Here is a 24,746-nt window from a genome sequence, read left to right on the forward strand (position 1 = left end):
AAATTATAACACCCAAAAATGTATTTTCATACACACTTTCTATTTCCTCGTTATTAATCATTAGTTTCACTTTAATGTTAATTTGTCTATTACTGAATATTATAAACTTTGTTTTACTTAAATTCAGTGAGAGTCTGTTATCATCAAACCATTCTTTGAAAACCCTCAGTTCGATTTCCTCTGTATTCAGAATCTGTTCCAAACTTTTCCCAGAACAATATAAATTAGTATCATCTGCAAACAAAACCATTTTTAATACTTTAGACACACAGTATAAACAACTTAGGGCCTAGCACCGAACCTTGCGGAACACCACAAGTAACTTTCATTAAATCTGATTTAACATTATTAATTTGTACAAATTGATATCTGTCATCAAGGTAACTTTTTATCCAAGCAAAAGCTTTTCCTCTTATACCATATCTCTCCAGTTTCATCATTAATAATCCATAATCAATAGTGTCAAAAGCTTTTTTTAAATCTAGGAACACCCCCACAGTATATTGAGACTGTCCTCCTCCGAAAAACGACCCCATAGGTCGTTTGTGCAAGCAGCGAATTACGACCTATTATTACGTTTTTAAATCTAGCGCCCTCTAGCAGCCTTAGAAATTACGACAGTCTCGTTTGTCTGTTGTGTCGTCTTCAAATGACGTTACCATCGTTACTAATTAAAAAAGGAGGAGTGACCCAACAATTCGCCGTACGTCGTTGTCCAGGTATGTTCATTATTTTATTTTATGGTTTGTTTTTTAAGGTACCGTTCTGATTGTCTGCAATTAATGTGTAAGCAAGTGCAGTTTGACGTTTTCTTTACAAATCAGTTGTGAATGCCTCTGAACTAATGTAATCACAGTGCTGTTAAATGCCGAGTGGCCACAACACTTTTTACCATAGTAACTGTCGTTTTACTGTGGTATTTGTAGTTAAAACACAGTAAACACAATACTTACCATGGTTTTACCACAGTAGCTTTGGATAAAATAGTCTGCTATGTAAATTTAACAATGTTTTTACTGCACACTACCATGATTTTACTATAATTACTGTGTTTGTGTACTCTTTGTAGTTAAAGCACAGTACACAACACTTACCTTGTTTTACCACTGTAACTGTGTTTTTACTGTGTACTATTTGTAGTTAAAGCACAATAACACAACATTTACCCTGTTTTACCACAGTAACGTAGTTTTAATGTGGTATTTGTAGTTAATCACATAACTTGCCATGCCTTTAATACTTTTATGTAAAAAAAAAATGTAATTCAATATTTTTTTGTCTTGCAGTTTCTTCAGATCACATACATCTCCATCTCCTACAACAACCTTTAGTGTCCAACAGCTCTCTCTCTCTCTCTCTCTCTCTCAGCTTTTCCTTGCCTATTTTTCTGAACTGTTATTCATAATTAATTTACACATTTTTTCTCTCTTTCTTCCTTTCTCTTTTTCATCATGGCATATTTTCAAAGCTCAGAATTGAATTTTGATCGGTTATGTCAAAAAGCTGCTAATATTAACAGGTAACTAGTACTGGAAGCTCAGTGTTGAACCTGAAGAAGCTGCCAAAGGTTCAACATTTTCTGTTTTCTTTGTTTCAGCTAAAAAGGAAGACCAAAGGAAGGCCTGTCGAACTCTTGTCTTGTTTGTGGAGAGGGATGAATTTGGCCATCTTGTGTGTTTACGGAGAAGACCAAAAGCTGCAAAGGCAAACATTTCCAATGGTACGTCTGTGCTGGTCTTAACCCTTTGACTGAACTTTACGGCAGTTACATTTTGCACAGCATTTGATGTTTCTTAAACTTTGGTTTACATATCCCACGGCCCCATCAGGAAGAGCCCTCAACAAAGTCTTACGCCGAAGTAGTAATAATCCATAGAATTTCAGCAAATTCATATGATCTACTGTCCTACAAAGTTCTAGGACTTTTACTCCTGCTGTCATTGGCCTTTGCCTCAACTCTCATGCAGATTGTGCCCATTGTAAGTAGTCAGAGTGTTTGTATCATAAAGTTTATATTAAGTCAATTGTATTCTTTATTAATCTTTACAAATTGGCACAGTCTCTTCCCGTTCCAACAGTACATGATATCTGTCCACATCTCACAGTCTGCCTTTTTATTGAACACATCTGTCTAAGCAAGAGTCTGGAAATGCTAGTTTAACTTGTCACGTGACAAATCAGATCTTCAATTAATTTGGCCAAATCAGATCACTTAAAGCTGTTCACACCAAGAACAATAACTATAATGAGAACCATTTAGCATCCACACCAACAGACAATGACATTCTATTTATTATAAGCACGCTCTATAGTTGTGTTGTTGTCTGCCATTTGTTGTTGTCAATATTTTAATTGTTCATCATGTGATAAATTCTCTTTCTTTCTGTGTTGCAGGATTTCTCACATACTACACCATCAGCTCTCCACAATATCAGCCCTTTCAAAAGCTTCCACATCTGTCTCTCTCTCTGCTCTCACATCTGCTCTCAGTCCTTTACTACCAACTTCCAGTCTTAGCATGTCTACGTGTATAAATTCTTCAGTCAACACTCCCATCTCCACTTCTGTCGCTATCACTATGACTTTTATAATTATAAAATTATAATTATCAACCATTTTAATTCGTCTTGCATATAGTCACAGTAGAAGAAACAATGATTACAGGAGATACATTTTTAGCCTATTTGTTCATTAAAGGGAAAAAAAGAACGTCTTTTCAATTGGAGGCTCAACTTCCAGTTTGTAAAATATTATTTGGCATCTTATAACGTTTTTCTGTAAACAAACTCTCTTTTTCTTTTTGAATATTAGACAGTTTTTTTTTTTTTAAGGGGTCTCCAATTGCATACTTTTTAGTTACATGTTTGTGTCATGTACCCATTAATTACTTTATCAATCAGTCATTGATTTAAGTTGTTATATTTCACTATAATTGATTACGTTTTTGCAGATACATTTTCATAATCAACTACTTTTTTTTTTTCTGGGTTTTTTTTTTTTCATAGTGACACAAACTAGAGAGAGAATGTTGTTCTGGGCACTATGTTTGTCTTGGAAACGTTTGACATATCAATAAACACTGAGAAATGACTACAAAGTGTGTGATTCATATTTTTATTATTATTATTCCTATTGTTCAACTGGCACATCTAAGATTGGCAAGATTGCAGGGTCCATTTCCAGGGAATACAGAAGTGATTCATTGTATAACTTTAATACACTATAAATACACTGTAAATGTTACAGAAGCAAAATCGATGTTGTTTGAATAATTATGAGAGTTGTAGTTTTTTTGTAAGCAAATGAAAGTATATGCAAACCTTTGAGTTTAAATATTGTATATTAATTAATGTTAGTGTAAACAATGTATACAATGGAAACCATTACACCCTTGTTTAAAAAATAATAATAATTACTAAAAAATCACTGTAATCAACAAGTCTATTGCTGAATTAGGTTAACCACACGATGCAATCTGTTGTTGCAGTTTTATATTGAGTAGAGACAAATAAATCTTTATCTTGTTATCGGTCCATTTACAAAATTTCTTGCCAGTAAGAGCAAGAAACATGACAGAACAAGTAAACCTAAAAATACATTTAAAAAAAAATTAATGCAACAATAATCTATATATGTTTAATGTGCTAGAAGTTGTGAAAAATCTATAAACTTTTTATGTCCCAATTGTGTGTGTGTATTGATGGCTTGGACTGGAAATGTTAAAATAATGGAAAACAGCAATGAAGAACACTGAAGTTGAACAGGAACTGAACGGCGTCTCCTGCTGGTGCTAAACGGAATGGAATCAAACCCAGGACCCATCTACTTTCACTCTTAAAACACTCATCTGATTCAGCTTTACAGTTATTTATCGATTTATTGATTTAAAATACTTAGCTGTACAGCAGCGACAGTAGGTTCTAATCGAATCACATTCGATTTAAATCGCGTTCTGTTCGCACCCGCGTGTAAATGTGCCGCGGTCCCTTTAAGCGTGACTCCATTTTTCGGCGAATTTTTATCAAAGTTCCTGAAAAACTTGGAACGGTTCGAATCTACTCCGAGTTTATTACCAAATTAAAGACTCCGACGTCTGGATTAACGGAGGAACTTCAGCAGTTATTCGGCTGAAATTAATCCCCGAAACTACCATTAGGCTATTACTGTTATTAATTATCATCATCTTTTCATCAGCAGCAGAGTTTGGATCAAACCGGATCAGCATCTACAGACATGTCGAGTGAGTCCAGAACAACGAAACTGTCTATAACATCAATACAGCACTGCATAACAGCTAATTCTGCATAACCGCATACATACACGCTACACATAAGAAGCAATAATGCAATAATACACACAACGTTACACAGTAAAAACTACCGTTCATCTGCGAATCCGTAACTGATGTTTTCATTGTTTGGCACTTTTGCATAACTGGATTCAGGTTAATAATTTATTCAATATCATTTTTTTTTTTTTTTTTTACTTAATGTTCGCTCATATCAGATCAGAGGCGCTAACTGAACTCTTTTCCGAGCAGGTGAATGTTTAACCAGGTTAAAGTTCTCAGTTTAATAGAGTTTAAAGTCCTCGAGAGCTCATTATCGCTTCCTCTTTAACGGAACTCCCGCTATCAGCGGTTTGACGTCTTTATTGCGTACTACATACGCAGCAGTCTACGTGTACGTCTGTGCTGACTGTGTCTGTATATGTGCTGAACGTAATGCATCTACATTCTGTTTGCATACTACAAAATAGTATATGAAACTGTATCCGAGTAGGGGAGAGCGGGGCACAACGTAACACTTTTTGACTCCACATGGGGTTCAGAGTATAATTCTTTATCCACAGTAATTTCACACTTGTATAGCACACATATGTCACTTTGTTTCATAATTACAGCCTATACATTTTTCTTTATTTACCCTCAAAAAATGGAAGTGAAATGTGACAACATGCCCCGTAGGTGGGGCACATTGTAACATGACAGCTTAAAATGTTATCTGATCTAATGAGGGAAAAAATAAATAATATATATATATATATATATGGTAACACTTTACAATAAGGTGTCATTTGTTAACATTAGTTAATGTATTAACTAACATGAACAAACAATGAACAATGCATTTATTACACTGTTTATTAATCTTTGTTAATGTTAGTTAATGAAAATACAGTTGTTCATTGTTAGTTCATGTTAGTTCACAGTGCATTAACTAATGTTAACAAACACAACTTGTGATTTTAATAATGCATTAGTAAATGCTGAAATTAACATTAACTAAGATTAATACATGCTGTAGAAATATTGTTCATTGTTAGGTCATGTTTACTAATGTTGTTAACTAATGTTAACTAATGAACCTTATTGTAAAGTGTTACCATATATATATATATATATATATATACACACACATACACACACACACACACACACGACAAACTAAAATGTTTTGTCTGCAAAATAAAATTTAACTTTTTCAAATAAAATAATGGCTTTTTTTAAAAATGAAAAATAATCTGATTTTGGAGTTTGACAATGAACACATTGCAACCATGCTTGGGACACCCCATAAACGAGCCAAAATGCTTTACATTTTTTGAAATAATAACTTCTGAACATTAAACATTGACTGTCAGTCTTTATTCACATTTCTATATTATAGAAAATCATAGTTTAATAATAATACGTTCCCCACCTGCGCAACTGGAATTTAAAACCGGTTAGTGCTATTTAAACTGATAAATAGCAGATACTAAAACTGAGATGAAAAATTTACTTACGCCAGAAATATACGTTTACTATTGTAAAATAAATGTTTAGTGATATCTTTTTGATATGGATTTTTGAATTTTGGCGCACTTTTTTGTCTCTATATAGTGTTGATATGACAACTAGTAAATACTGTAAATTTTGTTATTCTAGAATGTGTGGAAATATTTAAACCATGTGTGTTACAAGTTACTAACCCCTCGTTAGTTTGTGCCCCGCACTCCCCTATGCTATGAAAAAATGTTTTGTTTTGTTTTTTAAATATTTTGTTAGTTTGACTGAATAATGAGTCAAGAAATATGTTTACATTATCACTCACAGCACATTCCATTAAAATTGCAAGTAGATAATTTGCGTAATTCATTTTATTTATTGCTTTTTATTTTTATATATATTTTTATTTTGAATGCACTTTTTTTTTTTGCTGTTTTGCTTTTTAAACTGAGCACAATGCAGTTCATTTTTGAAAACCCTACAGACTGCAGGAATAGTTTGCTAGCATACCATTTTAAACATGTTTTATCTTTTTGTCAGTTTGATCAAATAACGAATCAAGAAATATGCTTAAATAATCAGTTTTATTAAATTTATATTTTGCTTTTTTATTGTCATTTTAATTTATATTTTTATTTTAATGCACAATTCATTTTTCTTTTTTTTGTTTTTGTTTTGCTTTAACCAAACATAATGCACGTCTATTAATTTTATTTATCTGTTTATTTTATTTATAATCAATTTTTTTTTTTTTTTTTTACAAGTAGTTTTGCACAATTTTATTTATTTATTTTTATTTGTAATTTATAATTTTATTTGTAATGTTTTAATGCACAATTAATTTTATTTATTTATTTATTTTTAATTTTTTGCTCTTTTAAAACTTTGCTTTTAAACTGAACAAGACGCACAGTTCATAAAAATAAAATAAAAAAACACCTGCATAATACAGAAACAGTATGCCTGCATGCAATTCGGAACACACTCTCTCTCAGTGATGTCATTCTTGCTGCATGGTTGCCGCAGCAACAGATCAAAATGAGGCTGAGTGTGTTGTGGGGGAATCCTAAGCCCCTCCCCTCTGCTGATGTATGAAGGGAGTGGCTCCGCCTCCACTACTGCGCTAAGAGATCCCCAAGCCCCGCCCCCTGTGCATATCGTCCTGCTCTGATAAGAGTCTCCTAGCACTCGTCTCTCCCCCTCTCTCTCCATCCGTCCCGTGTGCAGACGGACGGTCGGCAGCATGTCGGACTCCAGCGCAGCTCCGGTGCAGAGCAAAAGCAAAACTAAACCCTGCAAGAAACGCAGTTTACACAGCCGGACGAGCCCCGGTGAGTCCCGCCGCAGAGGAGAGATGGCAGGCTGAGAGATAGATGGGGTGGGGTGTGATAGGGGTCCATATCTTCAGAGCAGTTGAGGCAGGTTCGGAGTTTGTTTTCTCTTTAATTGTTTTTTTACTCGGCAAAATGGATGCAAAATTAAAATAAATATTTAAAAAATATTTTTTTAATTTGACATTTTTACAGTCTTTATTTTAATTAAATTATTTTTTAATAATTTTAAATGTATTTACTAATCACCGTCGCACTGGTCAAATGCACATGACGTGAATTAGTAAAGGTCAGTGTTTCTGTCCGATCTCAGAACAGAAACGACCAACTTTCATCATTTTCCAGTTAGTTTTGTTGGTTTCGTCCTGAGCGCATCAATATATTAATGATAAGTGCGGAGTGCATGAATGTGGGATTGTGGGAAAGTGTTCATCCAGGCGTGTGACGTGAGAGCTCATGAATTACACAAGAGCTTGTGTGACACATGATCTTACCTGGGACTGAACCTGCGATCTTCCGGTTTATCTGAAAGAGACGAGAACGCAATGATTACAAGAAAATACAGTTAATGGCGCAGCAATGTATGAGATCAGAATAAGACTTTAGTGAATAGTGAATGTAGAGCTAGTTTAATTAAAAGAAAAAATGTGAAGTAATCAATACAAATAAGTGAAAAAAATATATTTCAATCAAAAACAAAGATGAAAATAAATTTGCAACCATTTAGATCACAAACAACTTTAAATTTAAATATAACATTATAAACTACTACTATTACTAAAAATAATAAATATAAATAATAACAATAAAATAAAAACAACAATAAAACATAATGCATGTTACAATTTCATTGTTGTAGTCTAATTATTACGAATGACTGCATAGCAAAAACTGTATAGAAAATGTAATTAAAAGAAAAAAAAGTGTGTAAACCAAGGAATACAAAGTGAGTGAGAAATACATAATATTTTAAGTTTAACATTTTGACAGTCCAAAACAAAGATGTTTTTTAAACATTCAAATGTAACACATATTACTACTAGTATTACTAAAAATAATAAACACATACTAAAATAAAAATAGTAAAAATAAAATACAGCATTAATATAAATAAAACAATGCAATATAAAAAACAATATAAATAATAAAATAAAACAATAATAAGAACATATATAATGTATATTATTTTAATTGTTGTAGTCTAATAATTATTTAAGTAGAATTAAAACTTTGTGTAATATATGCAATATTTTTTTATTATTCTTTAAAGTGTTTTGTTTGTTATATAATCTTAATTGACCAATACTGGACTTTACATACAATATTTATTATCATTACACAACAAACCGTGGTGTATTTCTGTTGTAGAGCTCCATCTGCTGGACACGTGAGTGAGTGAGTGTGTGTGTGTGTGTGCGTGTGTGTGTGTGTGTGTGTGTGTGTGTGTGTGTGTGTGTGTGTTGTAGTCTATCAGGCTGAAGGCTTTGAAAGTTTAAAGTACAGTTAATCAGAGAGATCAGATCATATCACACACACTCACCCGTCACATTATGCCACCTACAAATGAGTCTCCTGCTGCCTTTAAGAATCTAAAACACACACATGTTTGTTTTTGTGAAAAGTGGGGACATCTCATAGGCGTAATGGTTTTTATACTGTACAAACTGTATGTGCTTTTGTCCTACACCAACCCTACACCTAAACCTACCCCTTACAGGAAACTTTCTGCTATTTCAGATTTTCAATACACTCCATTCTGTGTGATTTAGAAGCGTTTTGAAAAGTGGGGACATGGAGTAATGTCCTGAAAAGTCACCTTCACCTTGTAATACCTGTCATACCCTTTTCATTATACACATTTATGTCCTCATTTGTCACAAAAACGCGCGCACACACACACATGAACACAGACCTCTCATTAGTGGCACAATGTGTGTGTTCAGCTTCTAAATATGAACCTGTATGTGTGTGACTCTAAACCTCAGTCTAGACACTGGGTTACAGACAATAACATGAGTTCAGTGTCTCTCTCTCTCTCTGTGTGCGTGTTTGTGTTATTTCACTTCACAGCTTTTTCTGCTCAATAACTGCCTGCATACACAGTAAAAGACTGAAATAGAACAGCCAATTGCAGTCATTCATGGGCGGGGCTTATCTGAGACAAACTAATATGCCAGTTTGTGATTGGTTGTACAGAAACTAGAAGAAAAATAAACACACAATTGGCCATAAATTGTAATTTGCAGATGATATTTCTGAATTAAATCCTTAGAAGGCATGTCCATTCACTGTTTAAAAAGGTTTTAGCGAACTTTAGGGGAAAAAAAATTCTAGATGTGCAATAAAACGCCATGTTACAACATATCAATAGAAAATGTAAAAGAAAATATATACTAATAAACACCACTAATAGAGACAATATTAAATAAAATATTAACAAACTTGAGCGAATCATTTTCTAGATGCGCATAAAAAAACAAACCGTCACATTATGTTTAAATGTAAATGAGAAAAATTTGACAACAATGGCATGATAAATTCTTCTTAAACTCAATTCACAAATAAAACAGTTTTTTTAGGGTAGTTCGGCTAATCTGCATTTTTGAGTAAAGAGACGTGTAATTGGCTCATTTCACAGAGGCGGGGCTAATAAATGCTACAATAATAAAACAAATTAAAAAAATAATACAATGATATAAAATTATAATATTATACAAATTTTATATAAATATACAAATAAAACAGTTTTTCAGGCTGGTATGCGTTCCGGGGTTAACAGGCACGCAATTGGCTCGTTTGACTGAGAGGCGGGGCTACAGCAGCCTTATTGGGCGCTTCATTTCTCTCCTTTGCTCCGTGAATAAAATGTAACGTAATGAGGTCACGTGACTAGGGCTGGGAATCGTTTGAATTTTATCAATTCGGATTCCGATTTTGATTCCAGTGTGCTTAAAAAAACAAATGAAGTCAAACATTTAGATATCTCTTTTAGCAAAACATTTAATTGCTGCTGAATACCATGGATAAAAATCAGCTACATAAAAACTGGACTCGATTAAGAGCTGTTTGTGTGCATAATAGAGCTGCACGATTCTGGATAAACTGAGACTTTTCTTTATTTTTATGGAGATTGTAGTTTTCTCACAAATCTGAAGAAAAAATATTAGACAACTAAACAAAATCTCATGGAATTTATGAATGGAATAATTCAACGACTTGTTTCATTACTGGGTGAATCAGTGTTTTTGAATGAATCTTTTGAATGAATGATACAAAGACAAATACATTTTTAAAAGCCCCTTTTCGCCAGCTAAAAATAAAAGATGCGCACACAGGAATTGATAGGTGGAATTGAAATTGAAATTTTACAACAAGTATCTGATTCCTGACCTTAAGTATCCGATTCTGGAATTGGGACTGAATTTAGATTTCCAACCCTAAGTGTAGCGCACTACTTGTGCACAAGTAAACATAGTACACACTACAGAGTATGCTAGTGCTGCATTGGGATGCAGCCACACACACACACACACACACCGAGAGAGAGAGAGAAGGAGAGGTGTTCATGCTGGTTTTCCCAGGATTCCACTGGAAACGCAGTGGGGTTTAAACACACAGTGGTGCGTCCCGCCACCAAACCCCCCCGCCTCCATCTGCAGCGTGGTACGAGCCAAACGCGAGTGAACCCGAGCGTCCTGACACACACTGAGAGAATCGCTGCAGTGAGAGACAGACACACACATATAGCTGGACAGGAAGTGCTTGTTATCCTGAGCATCCCAGCAGAGATCAGACTACACACAGGTACCGCACACATTATACAATATACAATGCACACTACACACACGTTGCACACACTCATCCCGTCAGCTCTGCATGCAGCTCTCTGTGCTTGTGTGTGTGTGTGTGTGTGTGTGTGTTTGTGTGAGACTGCTTTATTTACACTGCACTGAGGTGTTTTAAATGATTCCATTCAAACACGCGTCACGTGATCACCTTAAAGTGACATGATGACAGTCAAACTCTTCAGTGTTTTGACAGGAAAATTGCGTTTCAATGCCAATCTTGGCATGACTGATAGCATTTTTCCATAATTTTATAACACTCTCTCTTTCTTTTCTATTAATGTTTTTAATAACTATGATATCTCTCTTTCTCCCAAATACACACACACACACACACACACACACACACACACACACACACACACATATATATATATATATATATATATATAAGAACCATCTCTTTCTTACCTTTTTATAATCTGAAGAATCTTCAGATGTTAAAGGTTCTTTATGGAACCATTTAGACAAAAAGGTTCTTCTATGTTTTTTTTTTTTAAAGAGTGTATGGTCTCAGCTGCCTTGAGATCGTTGACAAGATCCTCCCGTGTAGTTCTGGACTGATTCCTCATCGTTCTCATGATCATTGAAACTCCACGAGGTCAGATCTTGCATAGAGCCCCAGTCCGAGGGAGATTGACAATTATTTTGTGTTTCTTCTTCTATTTTGGGGATCAAATACTTATTTGACTCATTAAAATGCAAATTAATTTATAACTTTTTGAAATGCGTTTTTCTTGATTTTTTGTTGTTATTCCGTCTTTCACTGTTCAAATAAACCTACCATTAAAATTATAGACTGATCATTTCTTTGTCAGTGGGCAAACAGAATCAGCATTTTTTTTTTCCCCACTGTACTTGTGTATTATATAGTACGGGAAACAAAAACGTATAGGAAATGTGAAAAAAATAATATTAATAAACTACTAATAATACTAATAAACACTAATAATAAAGAAAAACATGTTTTTTTTGTTTTGTTTTTTTAACTTTTTAACCATTACAAAAATCTAAAAATTCTTAAATCAAGACATTTTCTTTTAATTTTTTGATATATCAGAATTGTGTTAGTTTTTGCTTAAAAACAAGAGAAAATATGGCAATTAGGCAAGAAAAATCGTGCTTAGTCTTTGAATTAAGATGGTAGACCCTACTGGCAGATATTTTCTCTTGTTTTAAGCAAAAACTAACAAAATTCTGATAAATTACTCAGAAAAACAAGACTGAAAATCTTCATTTTACATAGTCAAGTAAATAGTTTTACTAACAAAAGACAAAAATAAAATAAAATAAAAGTGTAAGTTAGAATTTTTTTGCAAGTTTTGAATCATACAAATCAAGAATCAAGATATTTGAGTAACGTTGTTTCTACATTGTTTTACTGTCTGTTTACAGACAACAACCCCAGATGTTTTCCGAAATATCTTGTGTTATCATCAGTATATTACGGTTTTCTGATTCATCTTAGATTGACCCGATTTTAGTGCACTACTGAGTGCACTGAAGTGTAAGTGTGAAGCATCTGTTAGTGACACTGATGAATGAGTGTCATCTGCACATGAGCGCTGGGCTTTAATAATGAGAATTAGACGCTCCAGCTCGTGCTGTATGTGATGGTTTCTGCACTGAACGCTGCACTGCTGTCATGAATGACCATGAAAAACCAGCCAGTTAGTCACTAAATGTTGCTAAGCAGATACTAAAGCATTGCTAGGATGTTGTTCCTGGTTGCTATGTGATGGCTGGGGTGTTTCAGATGATTGCTAGAGTGTTACTAGGTTACTAGGGCATCACTAGGGCATTAAGGATGGTTGCTATGTGTTTTTTTTTTTTCATCCTGTCTGGTGTAGATTGTCTTAGTGATCTGTAGTCTGACATTTTTAATCGTCCAGCAGGTGAAAATCATGAGTGAACACACAACTATGAGCACCAGTACTAGTGATTGACTCTAACAAGACTATTATTAGCATCTTTAATCACCATCTGTGTGTGTGTGTGTAGATCTGTGTGGTTCTGCTGACACCAGGCCTCTGCTGTCTCAGCGCTCTCTGCCCGGCACACCGGTCACCCACAAACACCTGCCCATCGACCTGCGCACATCCATGGACGGCAAATACAAGGAGATTGCTGAGGTGAGTGTGTGTGTCTGTAACGTGTAGCGATGTAACAATATCAAAATCTCACGATATGATAATGGCGCGATATGAAGTCCACGATACGATATTTATTGTGATATTTAAAAAAAAAAAAAAAGAACAATTTTGTACATTTTAAAGTTAAATTATTCTATCTAATGCACTTTGAGAGTTCAAAATTAGGAGCTTCAACCCATGTTCTTAACTGAGAAAACTTGCGTCAGAAAAAAATCTAATCTAATCTATTTAATCTAATCAAATCGGAAATTGAATTGAAAGCGTGTAAGTCAGGATCGAATCGAATTGTGTAATTTGTGTCGAAAACCAGCCCTAGATGTAATGGATGTGTGTATAACATGTATGATTGTAACACGTGTGTAACACAGGTGTGTGTATATAACGTGATTGCAACGCACATGTATGATTGTAACTTGTGTGTTTGTAACGTGTGTATATAGCACATGATTGCAATTAGTGGTTGATCGATATTGGTTTTTTGACAGTCAATGCCGATATCTTGGAAAGCAGGGTGGCCGACGACCGATATATTTTTATTTATTTTAATTAATATTTAAGAAATTTGAAATAATTTGAAAATGGATTTAAAAAATAAAAATGTGTAAAATAAACATATTTATACTTTAGATGACAGAGTAATAAATAAATATTTAATAATATATATATATATATATATATATATATATAGTGAAGAGTTCAGATGCAAAAGCCTCAAGTGCCGTTCGAAATTTTCTCATAAATTAAGCATTTTCTCAGGCTCCCATGTGTAGGTTCAGTAATTTCACTTTAATGAATAGGTTCTTTGCTTTGCCATTAAAGTGAAATAACTGAACATAAACATAGGAGCCTGAGAAAAACACAAATTTTAGAAGAAAATTTCAGATGGCACTTAGAGGCGTTTGCATCTGAACTCTTCATATATACATTTACATTTAGTCATTTTGCAGACGCTTTTATCCAAAGTAAATTACAATTGGGGAATACATAAAGCGATTCATCTTGAAGAGGCAAATAGACAGAGGAAGTGCTCGTAATACCAAGTCTCAGGCATTGTTCAAATAAATACAAGCTAGCAAGGGAAGGAATAAATAAAGTCAAAAAGTTTTTTTTTTTTTTGTAATATATATATATTTTTTTGTGCACGCTGTCAAAATAAAACTGTGACGTGCCGTCAAAAAATTTGAACACATCGGCCAAACAGAAAAACTTATCGGCCAATGCTGATATTTGAAAAATGCCAAATATAGGTCGATATATCGGTCAACCACTAATTGCAATGCACATGTACAATTGTAACGCGTGTGTGATTGCAACACGTATGATTGTAACGTGTGTGATTGTAACACGCGTGTGGCTGTAACATGTGTGTTTGCAATGGGGGTGTGTGTTTGTAATGTGCGTTTTCGTTTGCTCTTCAGCGCGAGTGTGTAACATATACATGTGTTTAATGTGTGTAGGAGCTGCTGGCGAGGAGTCTGACGGACAGCGACATGCGTTGCGCTCCATACGAGTTTCCTGAAGAGAGTCCCATAGAACAACTGGAGGAAAAACGCCACCGCCTGGAGCGACAGATCAGCCAGGATGTCAAGTACAGCATACACACACACACACACACACACTTTAACTGTGTGTAATGCGACTAATTTTTTTGTGCACACCGAAAGCCAGTCTAAATACATTTGATGTTTAAGTGATTCTGGAATAAAATTTTAAACTCAAGTACATTATTTAAAAAAAAAAACAACATTATAAAGTAAAATAAATACAAAAAACATATAAATCTAAAAGATATTTATTAATAATATTAGTAATATTATTTATTATCAATAATAAGCTACTTTCAATATATTTATTAAAATAATTTCTATAATTTGTTAAATAAACTTATAAATATAGCAACTTTCTCTTCCAACTGTGATCCTAAAGATCTTTGAGTCATTAGATTGATTAAATAAGCATATTTCAGAGTCTTCTATTCAGCCAAAACTGTGTTTTGAGAACCGAAGTTTCTGAAAGTCAAAAAATCTTTTGTTTGTGAAATTTTGGCACAGAGTGGATTGTAATGGCTTCGCACCTGCTCAGACGTTTTGTTTGCGAGCTGTGTGAATTCTTTGCTTTGAACACACTGACCCAAAACACCCAACAAACACCGCAGACGTTCATAATCGCACACAGACACAACAGGCCACGGTTTGGCCGCGTTTCAGCTGTTTGTGTGGGTGTGTTTGGGTTCGTGTCTCTTACAGATGCTTAAACACACACTCTTTCTGCTCGGGTGGAGAGCTTCGGATTCCCACTGCTGCATTTTAAAATGAAAGTGCTTTAGAAAAATCAATCCCAGTGATTTATACTCTCTCCTCTCGTGTGTGTGTGTGTGTTACTCACTCAAATCTGTCGCTTCGCCTCACAACCTTCAAGGCTTGAGCCCGAGATTCTGCTGCGAGCGAAACAAGACTTCATGAAAGTAGACAGCACTGCAGACCTGGAGTGAGTCACTGCTGTCCGTTCGTCTCTGTCTGTCTGTCTGTCCGTCTCGGTCTCTCATCTCATGTGTCCGTCTGCAGGTGTCTGAAGGACAGTTATGTGGACGTGGTGGACCACCATCATATGGAGCGAGAGACGCTGGTGGAGAGAGACTTCCAGCGCGTGTCCATCTCAGGAGAGGAGAAGTGTGGGGTGAGAACCAGAGAAACGAGCTTCAGTTAGTTTGAGTCAAATAAGTTTGTTATTTAAAAAAAAAAAATTCTAATATTAAGTTTTCTCTAAGTTCTAGGTTTTTTTTTTTCTTTAAATCCTAATATTAAGTTTAAGTGTAAGTTAGGTTTTCTCCAAGTTTTGTTGTTTAAACATTTGTTAGTAGTAAGTTTTCTCAAAGATTTGTAAGTTTTCATACAGTGGACTACCAGTAAAATTTGAGACCAAAAATGATTCAGACACTTTGATCTGACCATGTTTTGCTTAAGTGTTCTTCTTTGCTAATGCGACTTTTTTACACTACAGACTGAACGAAATTAAGCATTGCTTGGTTATTGGTTGAGCTAAATTGGTATTATCTAATTGTGTGCTTAAATTTAAAGGGTTACTCCACCCCAAAATGAAAATTTTGTCATTAATCACTTACCCCCATGTCGTTCCAAACCCGTAAAAGCTTTGTTCGTCTACGGAATACAATATAAGATTTTTTGGATGAAAACCAGGAGGCTGTCTCATTGACTGCCAAGTAATTAACACTGTCAAGGCACAGAAAAGTATGAAAAGCATCATCAGAATAGTCCATCTGCCATCAGTGGTTCAATCTGAATTTTATGAAGCGACGAAAACACCTTTTCTGTGCAAAGAAAACAAAAACAACTTTATTCAACAATTCGTCGTCTCTGCTTTAGCGTAGCGCCATTTTGGAGAATATCCGCTGGATGCAAGCAGCGTACGCTCTTCTGTGTCAGCCGAATACCAGATACGTTGTTTTCGTTCAAATGAAAGCATGATGGCAAATGGACTATTCTGACGATGTCTTTCATACTTTTCTGGGCCTTGGCTGTTATTTACTTGGCAGTCAATGGGACAGTCACAAACCTCCCGGTTTTCATCCAAAATATCTTAAATTGTGTTCCGAAGACGAACAAAGCTTTTAGAGGTTTGGAACGACATGAAGGGTAAGTGATTAATGACAAAATTTTCATTTTGAGGTGGAGTATCCCGTTAACAGCTGACAGCTATTCAACCAAATTAATTACATACCTTTCTATCAAAGTTATCTGACATTATCAAGATGAATTTGTTCTGACAGTTTAACTCTGAGTTCTTGTCATATTTTATTACCATTTTCTAAACTATAGCGATTATAAACTGTGGTAATGTGAGAAATGTTGAGGGTGTCTCAATAAATTTTGGTTTGACTAAGTTTTGCTCTCAAATTCTTGTTGTTTCAAAGACGTTTTTACTAGTGGTCGACCGATATATCTCCAAGGCCGATTTATCGGCCGATATTTGGCATTTTTCAAATATCGTTTAATAAGTTTTTCTGTTTGGCCGATGCATTCATGGCGGGACTTTTTTTGACAGCTTTGAGAGCAGCAGCGCCCGAGCACACAGTGCTCACATTCTCCCTCTCGTTCGCTGTCGTCATTAACAGTTCTGCCCACGGACAGAAATCTGTCTAATAATCAGATAGAACTGTTAAACAAAGGAATTAAAATGTATACAAAAAGTATTATAACGATTGCTTTTATATTGTTAGTAATAGAAAGGCAAACATTATAATACTTTCTCATTTGCCGTCAACATTCAGCAAATATGCATTTATATCATTTAAACAAATCTTTGAATGACTAATGAACATCTAATTTATAACCTTGCAAACTTAGTCGAATCCAGCTGTGAGATCTTATGAAGTGTGCATTTGTATCCTGCATGATCACGTGTTCTCTGCGTGACGGTCGGTCCGTGTGAACTGAATGTGGACAGAAGGAGAGTTCAGTTTGACTGGAGACGCGCGATCGACAAACTTTATACTCGTGATTTCAAATTATGCTGCGCTTCATGCTTTTGCCCACTGCCATATTCATGTCATTTTCACTGTGTGCTGTATGTAAAATGGCTGTTACCTTGGCTTTATTTGAAAAAATATGATTCCCAATGCACACAAACATCCCAGAATACTTCCTTTTTAGTTATAGTTTTATTAAATATTTATTTATGTGTGAAAAATACTTTGTCATTTAAAGTATAAGCATGTTTATTTTACACATTTATTTTTGAATCAGTTTCAAATGATTTCAGATTTCTTAATTATTAATTAAAATAAATAAAATTATATCGGCCATCGGCCAACCTGCTTTCCAAGATATCGGCATCGGCCGTCAAAAACATAATATCGGTTGACCACTAGTTTTTACTGAAAAAACAGGACAAATACACTGCTTTATTGATGTTTACTAATTATAGATTGATTCTTGTGACATTTGTGTATTTAGGTGCCGTTCACGGATCTGGTGGACGCAGCGAAGTGTGTTGTGAAGGCCTTGTTCATCAGAGAGAAGTACATGGCTCTGTCTCTGCAGACCTTCTGTAAGACCACGGCACGATCTCTGCAGGAGCTCAACCAGAAACCACTGGACATCAACGTGTACGAGGACCTTCACGAGAGTCCCGTCGACTCAGGTGTGTGTGAGCACCTCGACACGTGTACAGAACCCCACACAATCCAGCGCTGACGTGTGTGTGTGTATTTGTCTCTCTCAGACGCGTCTGTTCACCCGCCGGTGTCAGAAACGCATCCGTACGATGGGCAGGACATGAAGAACCTGCCGCCGGACACCGGATACAGCTGCAAGATGGTGGATGGAGTCATTCACGTCTACACCGCACAAAACCCCATGGACAAGTGAGTATCGGGGACAAACCGACTGCAGACGTCCTCTGAATTAGCTAAATTTAGCTAAACCTCATTTTGGGGACGTCCTCGAAAGGAAAAATGGATCATGAAGACACATGAGCCTGTTTCAAACCCTCGTCTACATGAACAGAAATACATGGGAAAAAAACATGGTGCAGAAACAGTTTTCACTGTTCTAGTAAATATCACAATTAATTACAAAGAAATGGCAAGTAACACATTAATTAAAAAAACTGAAATGCCTTTTTTTCTTCTAAAACATACTCTGATAATCTCTATTTTCTTTACAACTTCAAGATCAACAAGATAATTTTTTACATTGTAGAAGCTAACAAGTAACAAAAATTAAGTTTAATCGAAGTATAAAATATAGTACCGAAAAGCTATTAAAATCATTGTATTTCAGCTAGTTTTTGGCTAGGGCAAATTTCTAATTTCCATTTAAGTTCTACAATTACTAAATCAAATCAAAACAAAAGAAACAAATACATAAATAGGCATATTTAAAAAATACATATATTTTGAAGTATTAAAACCAACAAAAACACACAACACAATTACTAAAACTTAAACTAAAATTAAAATACATACAGAAACTATAAATAAAATTTATATTAAAAATTGTAAAATATTATATTATACTAAATTAACGATGCTTAAAATAACACTGAGTAGAATCAAAATGAACTGAAATTCAAAGAAATTCAATACCAATTATCAAATCAAATCAAGTAATAAATCTAGAAAATCTAATAATATCTGAAATCAACTGGAAAAGAAAAAGGAACAAAGCAATTTGACAACAAAAATAATGCTAATCTTCAAACAACAAAAATAAAAGTGTCTTCATGACAGGAGCATGTGAATATATGATGACGCTCACTATGTAGGCGGCTCACGGGTTCAGAACAGGGTTGTGTCTTCATTCACTGCTAAAATTGTCAATTTACAATTTAAGTTTTAGGCTAGTCGTTAGCACTTAAATTTAGCTTTAAAAGGACGTCTGTGTTGAAATTATCTGCAGGAGCACCGAACTAGATCTGCCGTATCCAGACCTGCAGGAGTACATCGCCGACATGAACGTGATGATGGCGCTCATCATTAACGGCCCCGTGTGAGTGACTCGTTTCCCAGCATGCACTGGGCTCAACGTGTATTCGTGCATTTCTGGCGTGTCTGATGTGTCCATTTCTCTACAGGAAGTCGTTCTGTTACCGACGGCTGCAGTATCTGAGCTCCAAGTTTCAGATGCACGTCTTGCTTAACGAGATGAAAGAGCTCGCCGCGCAGAAGAAGGTGCCACACAGAGACTTCTACAACATACGCAAGGTGACAATCTGTTCCTTTAGCTGAAGTTATTTAACGCAAATGACAGCGAAGCAGTTTGAGACTGGTGCACATCCCGTTTAAAGAAGTAGAATTCAAATGGACGGAAATATCAATTAATAAATCATTAAATACCTGATTAACATATGCATAAATACATTAAAGAATCTGCAATTTTATCATCAAAAATTATTATGTACATAGGTAAATAATCAAAATTAATACGAGTTTTAGAATATAAAAATATTAAATATTAAAAAATATTAAATCTAATAGAAGTAAATTTGGTAATATAATAATAATTAGCAAAATAAAAATAGTTTTATTGAATATTTATAATAAATTATATAAATTATATAAATCACAAATATATTAAATAAATATGTGTAATGCATATAGGAAATTCATAATAATAATAAATGTACAGTGTTATAATTTGTAATAACTATACTATTTGAATATTAATGTACAGTATTAGAATATTGAAATAAATAGAGTACTAAAATAACAATTAACAATGTAAAAATAATATTAAAAATGTAAATACTTTTACTGTATGCTAAAAAATAATAATAACTACATTTTCATATAATTATATAGAAATTATATTACAGAACAATATTTTTATATAATAACATTATTTTATTATAGAAAAATACACAATTATATAAATATTTATAAATATAATTTATAGCATTCGAATATTGAAATATATAGAATATTAGAATACAAGATACTATAAAAACTGTACAATTAAATTACTCATAGAGAAATTATCATCAAATTGAAAATTGTTTTACTGTATAATATAATTGCTTTTTAAATGTTATAGAAAAATACACAACAAAATATAAATATATAATATAAAACATACTTGTCTTAAATATAGTATTTATTATATTTTATACAATATTGTATAATATTAATAAATACACAACATTTAAATAAACATATTTTCAACTTTTTTTATGATTATATTATTTTGATTACTTATGATTTTATGATTATTTAAGCAAATTCGGTAGAAATTACAACTACAACCAAGCAACAGTAACAAAGGATTCTCGACGATAAAAACAACATGGACAACAAGTGCAACAACTAGATCTCGCTGGAAATAAATTGTTAACATGTAAGCAAACGTGAATCCGGTTTGCGTTTCATAGTTTCGTAGATCCTCATTAGTGAAACGCCCACAGAATGCATTAGTGTGTGAATTGTGGTGAACTTCCTCTGTCAGGTGGACACGCACATCCACGCGTCGTCCTGCATGAACCAGAAGCACCTGCTGCGCTTCATCAAAAGCGCAATGAAGAAATACCCAAACGAGATGGTGCGCATGGAGGGCGGCCACGGCCAGACGCTGATGGAGGTGTTCGAGAACATGAACCTGACGGCGTATGACCTGAGCGTGGACACGCTGGACATGCACGCGGTGAGACTCGCTTGAGCACGCTAACATGCTAACACGTCATCGCCACCAGTCACGTGACGCCTGCCGCTTCCTCCGCAGGACAGGAACACCTTCCACCGCTTCGACAAATTCAACTCCAAATACAACCCCATCGGAGAGTCCATCCTCAGAGAGATCTTCATCAAGACCGACAACCACATCCATGGGAAATACTTCGGACACATCGTCAAGGTACGGCCGACCATAATGGAGCACAATTCAGAGCAATTTATGTCATATTTCCAATTACTGAAAAAAATTAATGCATTATGTGTGTTTATAAAAAGGTTAAAAATATATTAAATTAAATGTAAACATATCAATTAATATCTGTGTATGTAACCACAGTTGTAATTTCGGCTGCATCTGAAATAGATCATATACAGTAATTGATGTAGCTATGTTAACAAGGTAGCCGAAGTGTTTAAAACATACGAGCACAGTTCAGTGGAAATATACTATTTACCCTCTTTACCTTTATGTTCATTTTTGAATTTCGAGAATACTTGTAATGAATTTTAAAAGCACGTAGCGATGGGTGAAATGGAGCTTTTTGAAACTCTGAATCAGTTAAACCATAGCATAGCAATATGATTCAATATGATATGTTTCAAAGCGCAAATCGCAAATCATTTGATTCAGATCAGACCTTTGGAGTGGGTTCGTGAACCATTTCGTGAATTGAATGATTCGTGCTCTGAGTCCTGATCTGAAATGATGGTTTGCAAATCATTTGATTCAGATTGGGACTTCAAATTGCATAATGTGAATCATTTGATTTAGATTAGGACTTCGGAGTGGGTTCATGAATATTTTGATTCAAATTGGGACTTCAATCGCATATGACAAATCATTTAGATCGGACCTTTGGAGCGGGTTCATGAATCATTTGATTCAGATCAGGACTTCAAATTGTGTAAAGTGAATCATTTGATTCAGATTGGGACTTTGGAGCGGGTTCGCGAAGCTTTTGATTCAGATCAGGACTTCAGTCGCATATGACAAATCATTTAGGTCGGAACTTTGGAGCAGGTTCACAGATAATTTGATTCAGATCGGGACTTCAAATTGTGTAACGTGAATCATTTGATTCAGATTGGGACTTTGGAGCAGATTCACAAATCCTTTGATTCAGATCGGAATTCAGATCGCAAATCTTTTCTCTGATTTATTTTTTTATTAAACAGTAGAAAACATCAAACCATTAAGGTAGTACAGTTACAAAAAAACAACAACAACAAAAAAAACAAAGAAAATAGAAAAAGTATACACAAATACAAATCCCTCAAGAAAATACAACCACAGTTTTACTACAAATACCATGGTTAAACTATGGTTAATTTGTGGCTACCATTTTTTAACAATAGTAAACGATTTTTTTGTGTTTTTTTAAACCATGGTTATTTTTTGTCTGTTGTCTCGCAGTATGTTCCCACCAATGCCAAAATCAAACCTACGCCATTGCTAAAATCTGTTTAATATTTATATTAAAAGATAATATTAATAAAAGGAATGTGCAGCCTTGGAATATTAACATACCAAATATTAGAAAATAATAATAATAAAATAAATATATTGAAATAATTAACAAAATACAAAAGTTTATATTATATGTGCTATATATTACAGCACATATTTACTTTAATCTCATAACTTTATGCATTATCTTTGTCTGTCCTACTTCAAACTATGCTGCGGTGTGTTTCCTGTGTGCGCAGGAAGTGATGTCAGACCTGGAGGAGAGTAAGTATCAGAACGCTGAGCTGCGTCTGTCTGTTTATGGCCGGTCCATGGACGAGTGGGACAAACTGGCGCAGTGGGCCGTTTCTCACTCCGTTTACTCCGATAACGTCCGCTGGCTCATCCAGATCCCACGACTCTTGTGAGGAGACACACACACACGCACTCTCTCTCTCTCTCACACACACACACACAGTGAGTTTAAAAGAGTGTGTTGTGTCATGTTTGTCCACAGTGACGTTTACCGCACTAAGAAGCAGCTGAGTAACTTCCAGCAGATGTTGGAGAACATTTTTCTGCCGCTGTTTGAGGTGACCATAAATCCCAACAGCCACCCGCAACTACACCTCTTCCTGGAACACGTGAGTCACATAAATATTAAGTTAAATAAAACATATTATATAAATATGAATATAATATAAAACATATAAAACACACACATATATAACATTATTTCAGCTAGCTGCTATGGCATTGTTTTTTGTTAATATTTTGAATACGTTTTTTATTTTTCAGTTTAATTTTAATTTTAGTTTAATTTGTAGTAATTTTATTTTTATTTTTTAAGTTAATTTCCAGTCAGCAATTTTAGCGATTCTACTTGAACTTATTTCAGTTAGTTTCAAAGGCAACATGTCTAATGTTCATGAAGTTTTAGTTGATGTACTAAAATAACTAAAACTAAAATAACTAAAAATTACAAAAACCAATACACAATTACTAAAACTAACAAAAACTGAAATTGAGTTAAATTATTTCTGAAAATATATAACAATAAAAACTAATTTAAAATATTAATAACTAAAATAACACTGGATTTTTTTTTGTAATGAGTCACTCAAACTGATCAGAAAGACCAAACCTGCAAAAAATTATAAATGCATGAGGAAATGTGAATGATACATCTGCACAAAATTAAATGGGCAAATAAATAGATTGCATAAATGTAAAAAATAAATAAATACAGTAATAATTAAATACAATACAAAATAATGTAGATGTATGACTAAAATGTATGAAATTCAATTGTATGTATTTATCTTTTTCTTTTTTTTTACATTTTCTCATGTATTTATTTGTTTCTAGATTATTTTGACAGTTTTGGTCCTCCATAAACTGATTCGCAAAGTGTTTATGAATCACTTGAATGTTTGGGAATGAGTGACATTATATAACTATTATTTAACTTCATCAAAAAAATGTATAAATAAGCAACAGGATATAATTAAAAATCACAAAAAAAAAACAACAACATAAAATGACACAGGGAATTCTGGGAACATTTGAATCGAGAATTTTTTTTTTCAACCAGAAGACTTCATGAAAACACTTTACAAGTGCATTTCCTGTTGAAACAGGTAGCAGTCAGTGTTATTGTAGAGAGCGTCTGATTGGACAGAAATCTACCTAGTGCAGGATGATGTCATCAATACCTTTAGTTTGTTTGACCTGAGCAGAAAAACTAACTATGAGCCACAAAACGTTTGTTTTAATGTTCAGGTGGTTGGATTTGACAGCGTTGACGACGAGTCCAAACCGGAGCATCACATCTTCAACCTGGACAGTCCGTCTCCAGCGCGCTGGTGTGACGATGACAACCCACCGTACTCCTACTATCTGTACTACATGTACGCCAACATGACCGTCCTCAACCACCTGCGCAGGTAACTAATACAATCAATACACACGTGCCATGTGATCGAATCGCTTCAGAGCGGCCTCTGAATCACCTG

At 34.4% G+C, this 24,746-nt stretch overlaps 1 protein-coding gene across 11 annotated transcripts in view; it reads left to right on the forward strand.

The window, feature by feature from the left end:
- Nucleotides 1–677: 677 nt before the first annotated feature.
- Nucleotides 678–24,746, forward strand: part of ampd2a (adenosine monophosphate deaminase 2a) — a 28,806-nt gene continuing 4,737 nt past the window's right edge. The window contains exons 1-17 of one of the 11 annotated variants that reach the window (XM_058760298.1): nt 682–719; nt 1,287–1,519; nt 1,598–1,979; nt 2,395–4,240; nt 12,948–13,078; nt 14,557–14,687; nt 15,518–15,586; nt 15,664–15,775; nt 18,073–18,259; nt 18,341–18,482; nt 19,519–19,608; nt 19,694–19,823; nt 21,061–21,255; nt 21,334–21,465; nt 22,992–23,155; nt 23,249–23,375; nt 24,514–24,677. In XM_058760298.1, coding sequence (XP_058616281.1) covers nt 4,234–4,240; nt 12,948–13,078; nt 14,557–14,687; nt 15,518–15,586; nt 15,664–15,775; nt 18,073–18,259; nt 18,341–18,482; nt 19,519–19,608; nt 19,694–19,823; nt 21,061–21,255; nt 21,334–21,465; nt 22,992–23,155; nt 23,249–23,375; nt 24,514–24,677 — 1,781 coding nt within the window. In that variant the 5' untranslated portion in view covers nt 682–719; nt 1,287–1,519; nt 1,598–1,979; nt 2,395–4,233. Of the gene's footprint in view, nt 720–1,142; nt 4,241–6,727; nt 7,102–9,852; nt 10,906–12,947; nt 13,079–14,556; nt 14,688–15,517; nt 15,587–15,663; nt 15,776–18,072; nt 18,260–18,340; nt 18,483–19,518; nt 19,609–19,693; nt 19,824–21,060; nt 21,256–21,333; nt 21,466–22,991; nt 23,156–23,248; nt 23,376–24,513; nt 24,678–24,746 lie in introns of those variants that run through there. The other 10 variants (XM_058760300.1, XM_058760296.1, XM_058760302.1 and 7 more) reach the window with 10 other exon arrangements.

This window comes from Onychostoma macrolepis, chromosome 22 (genome assembly GCF_012432095.1).
Source record: "Onychostoma macrolepis isolate SWU-2019 chromosome 22, ASM1243209v1, whole genome shotgun sequence".
Taxonomy (NCBI): domain Eukaryota; kingdom Metazoa; phylum Chordata; class Actinopteri; order Cypriniformes; family Cyprinidae; genus Onychostoma; species Onychostoma macrolepis.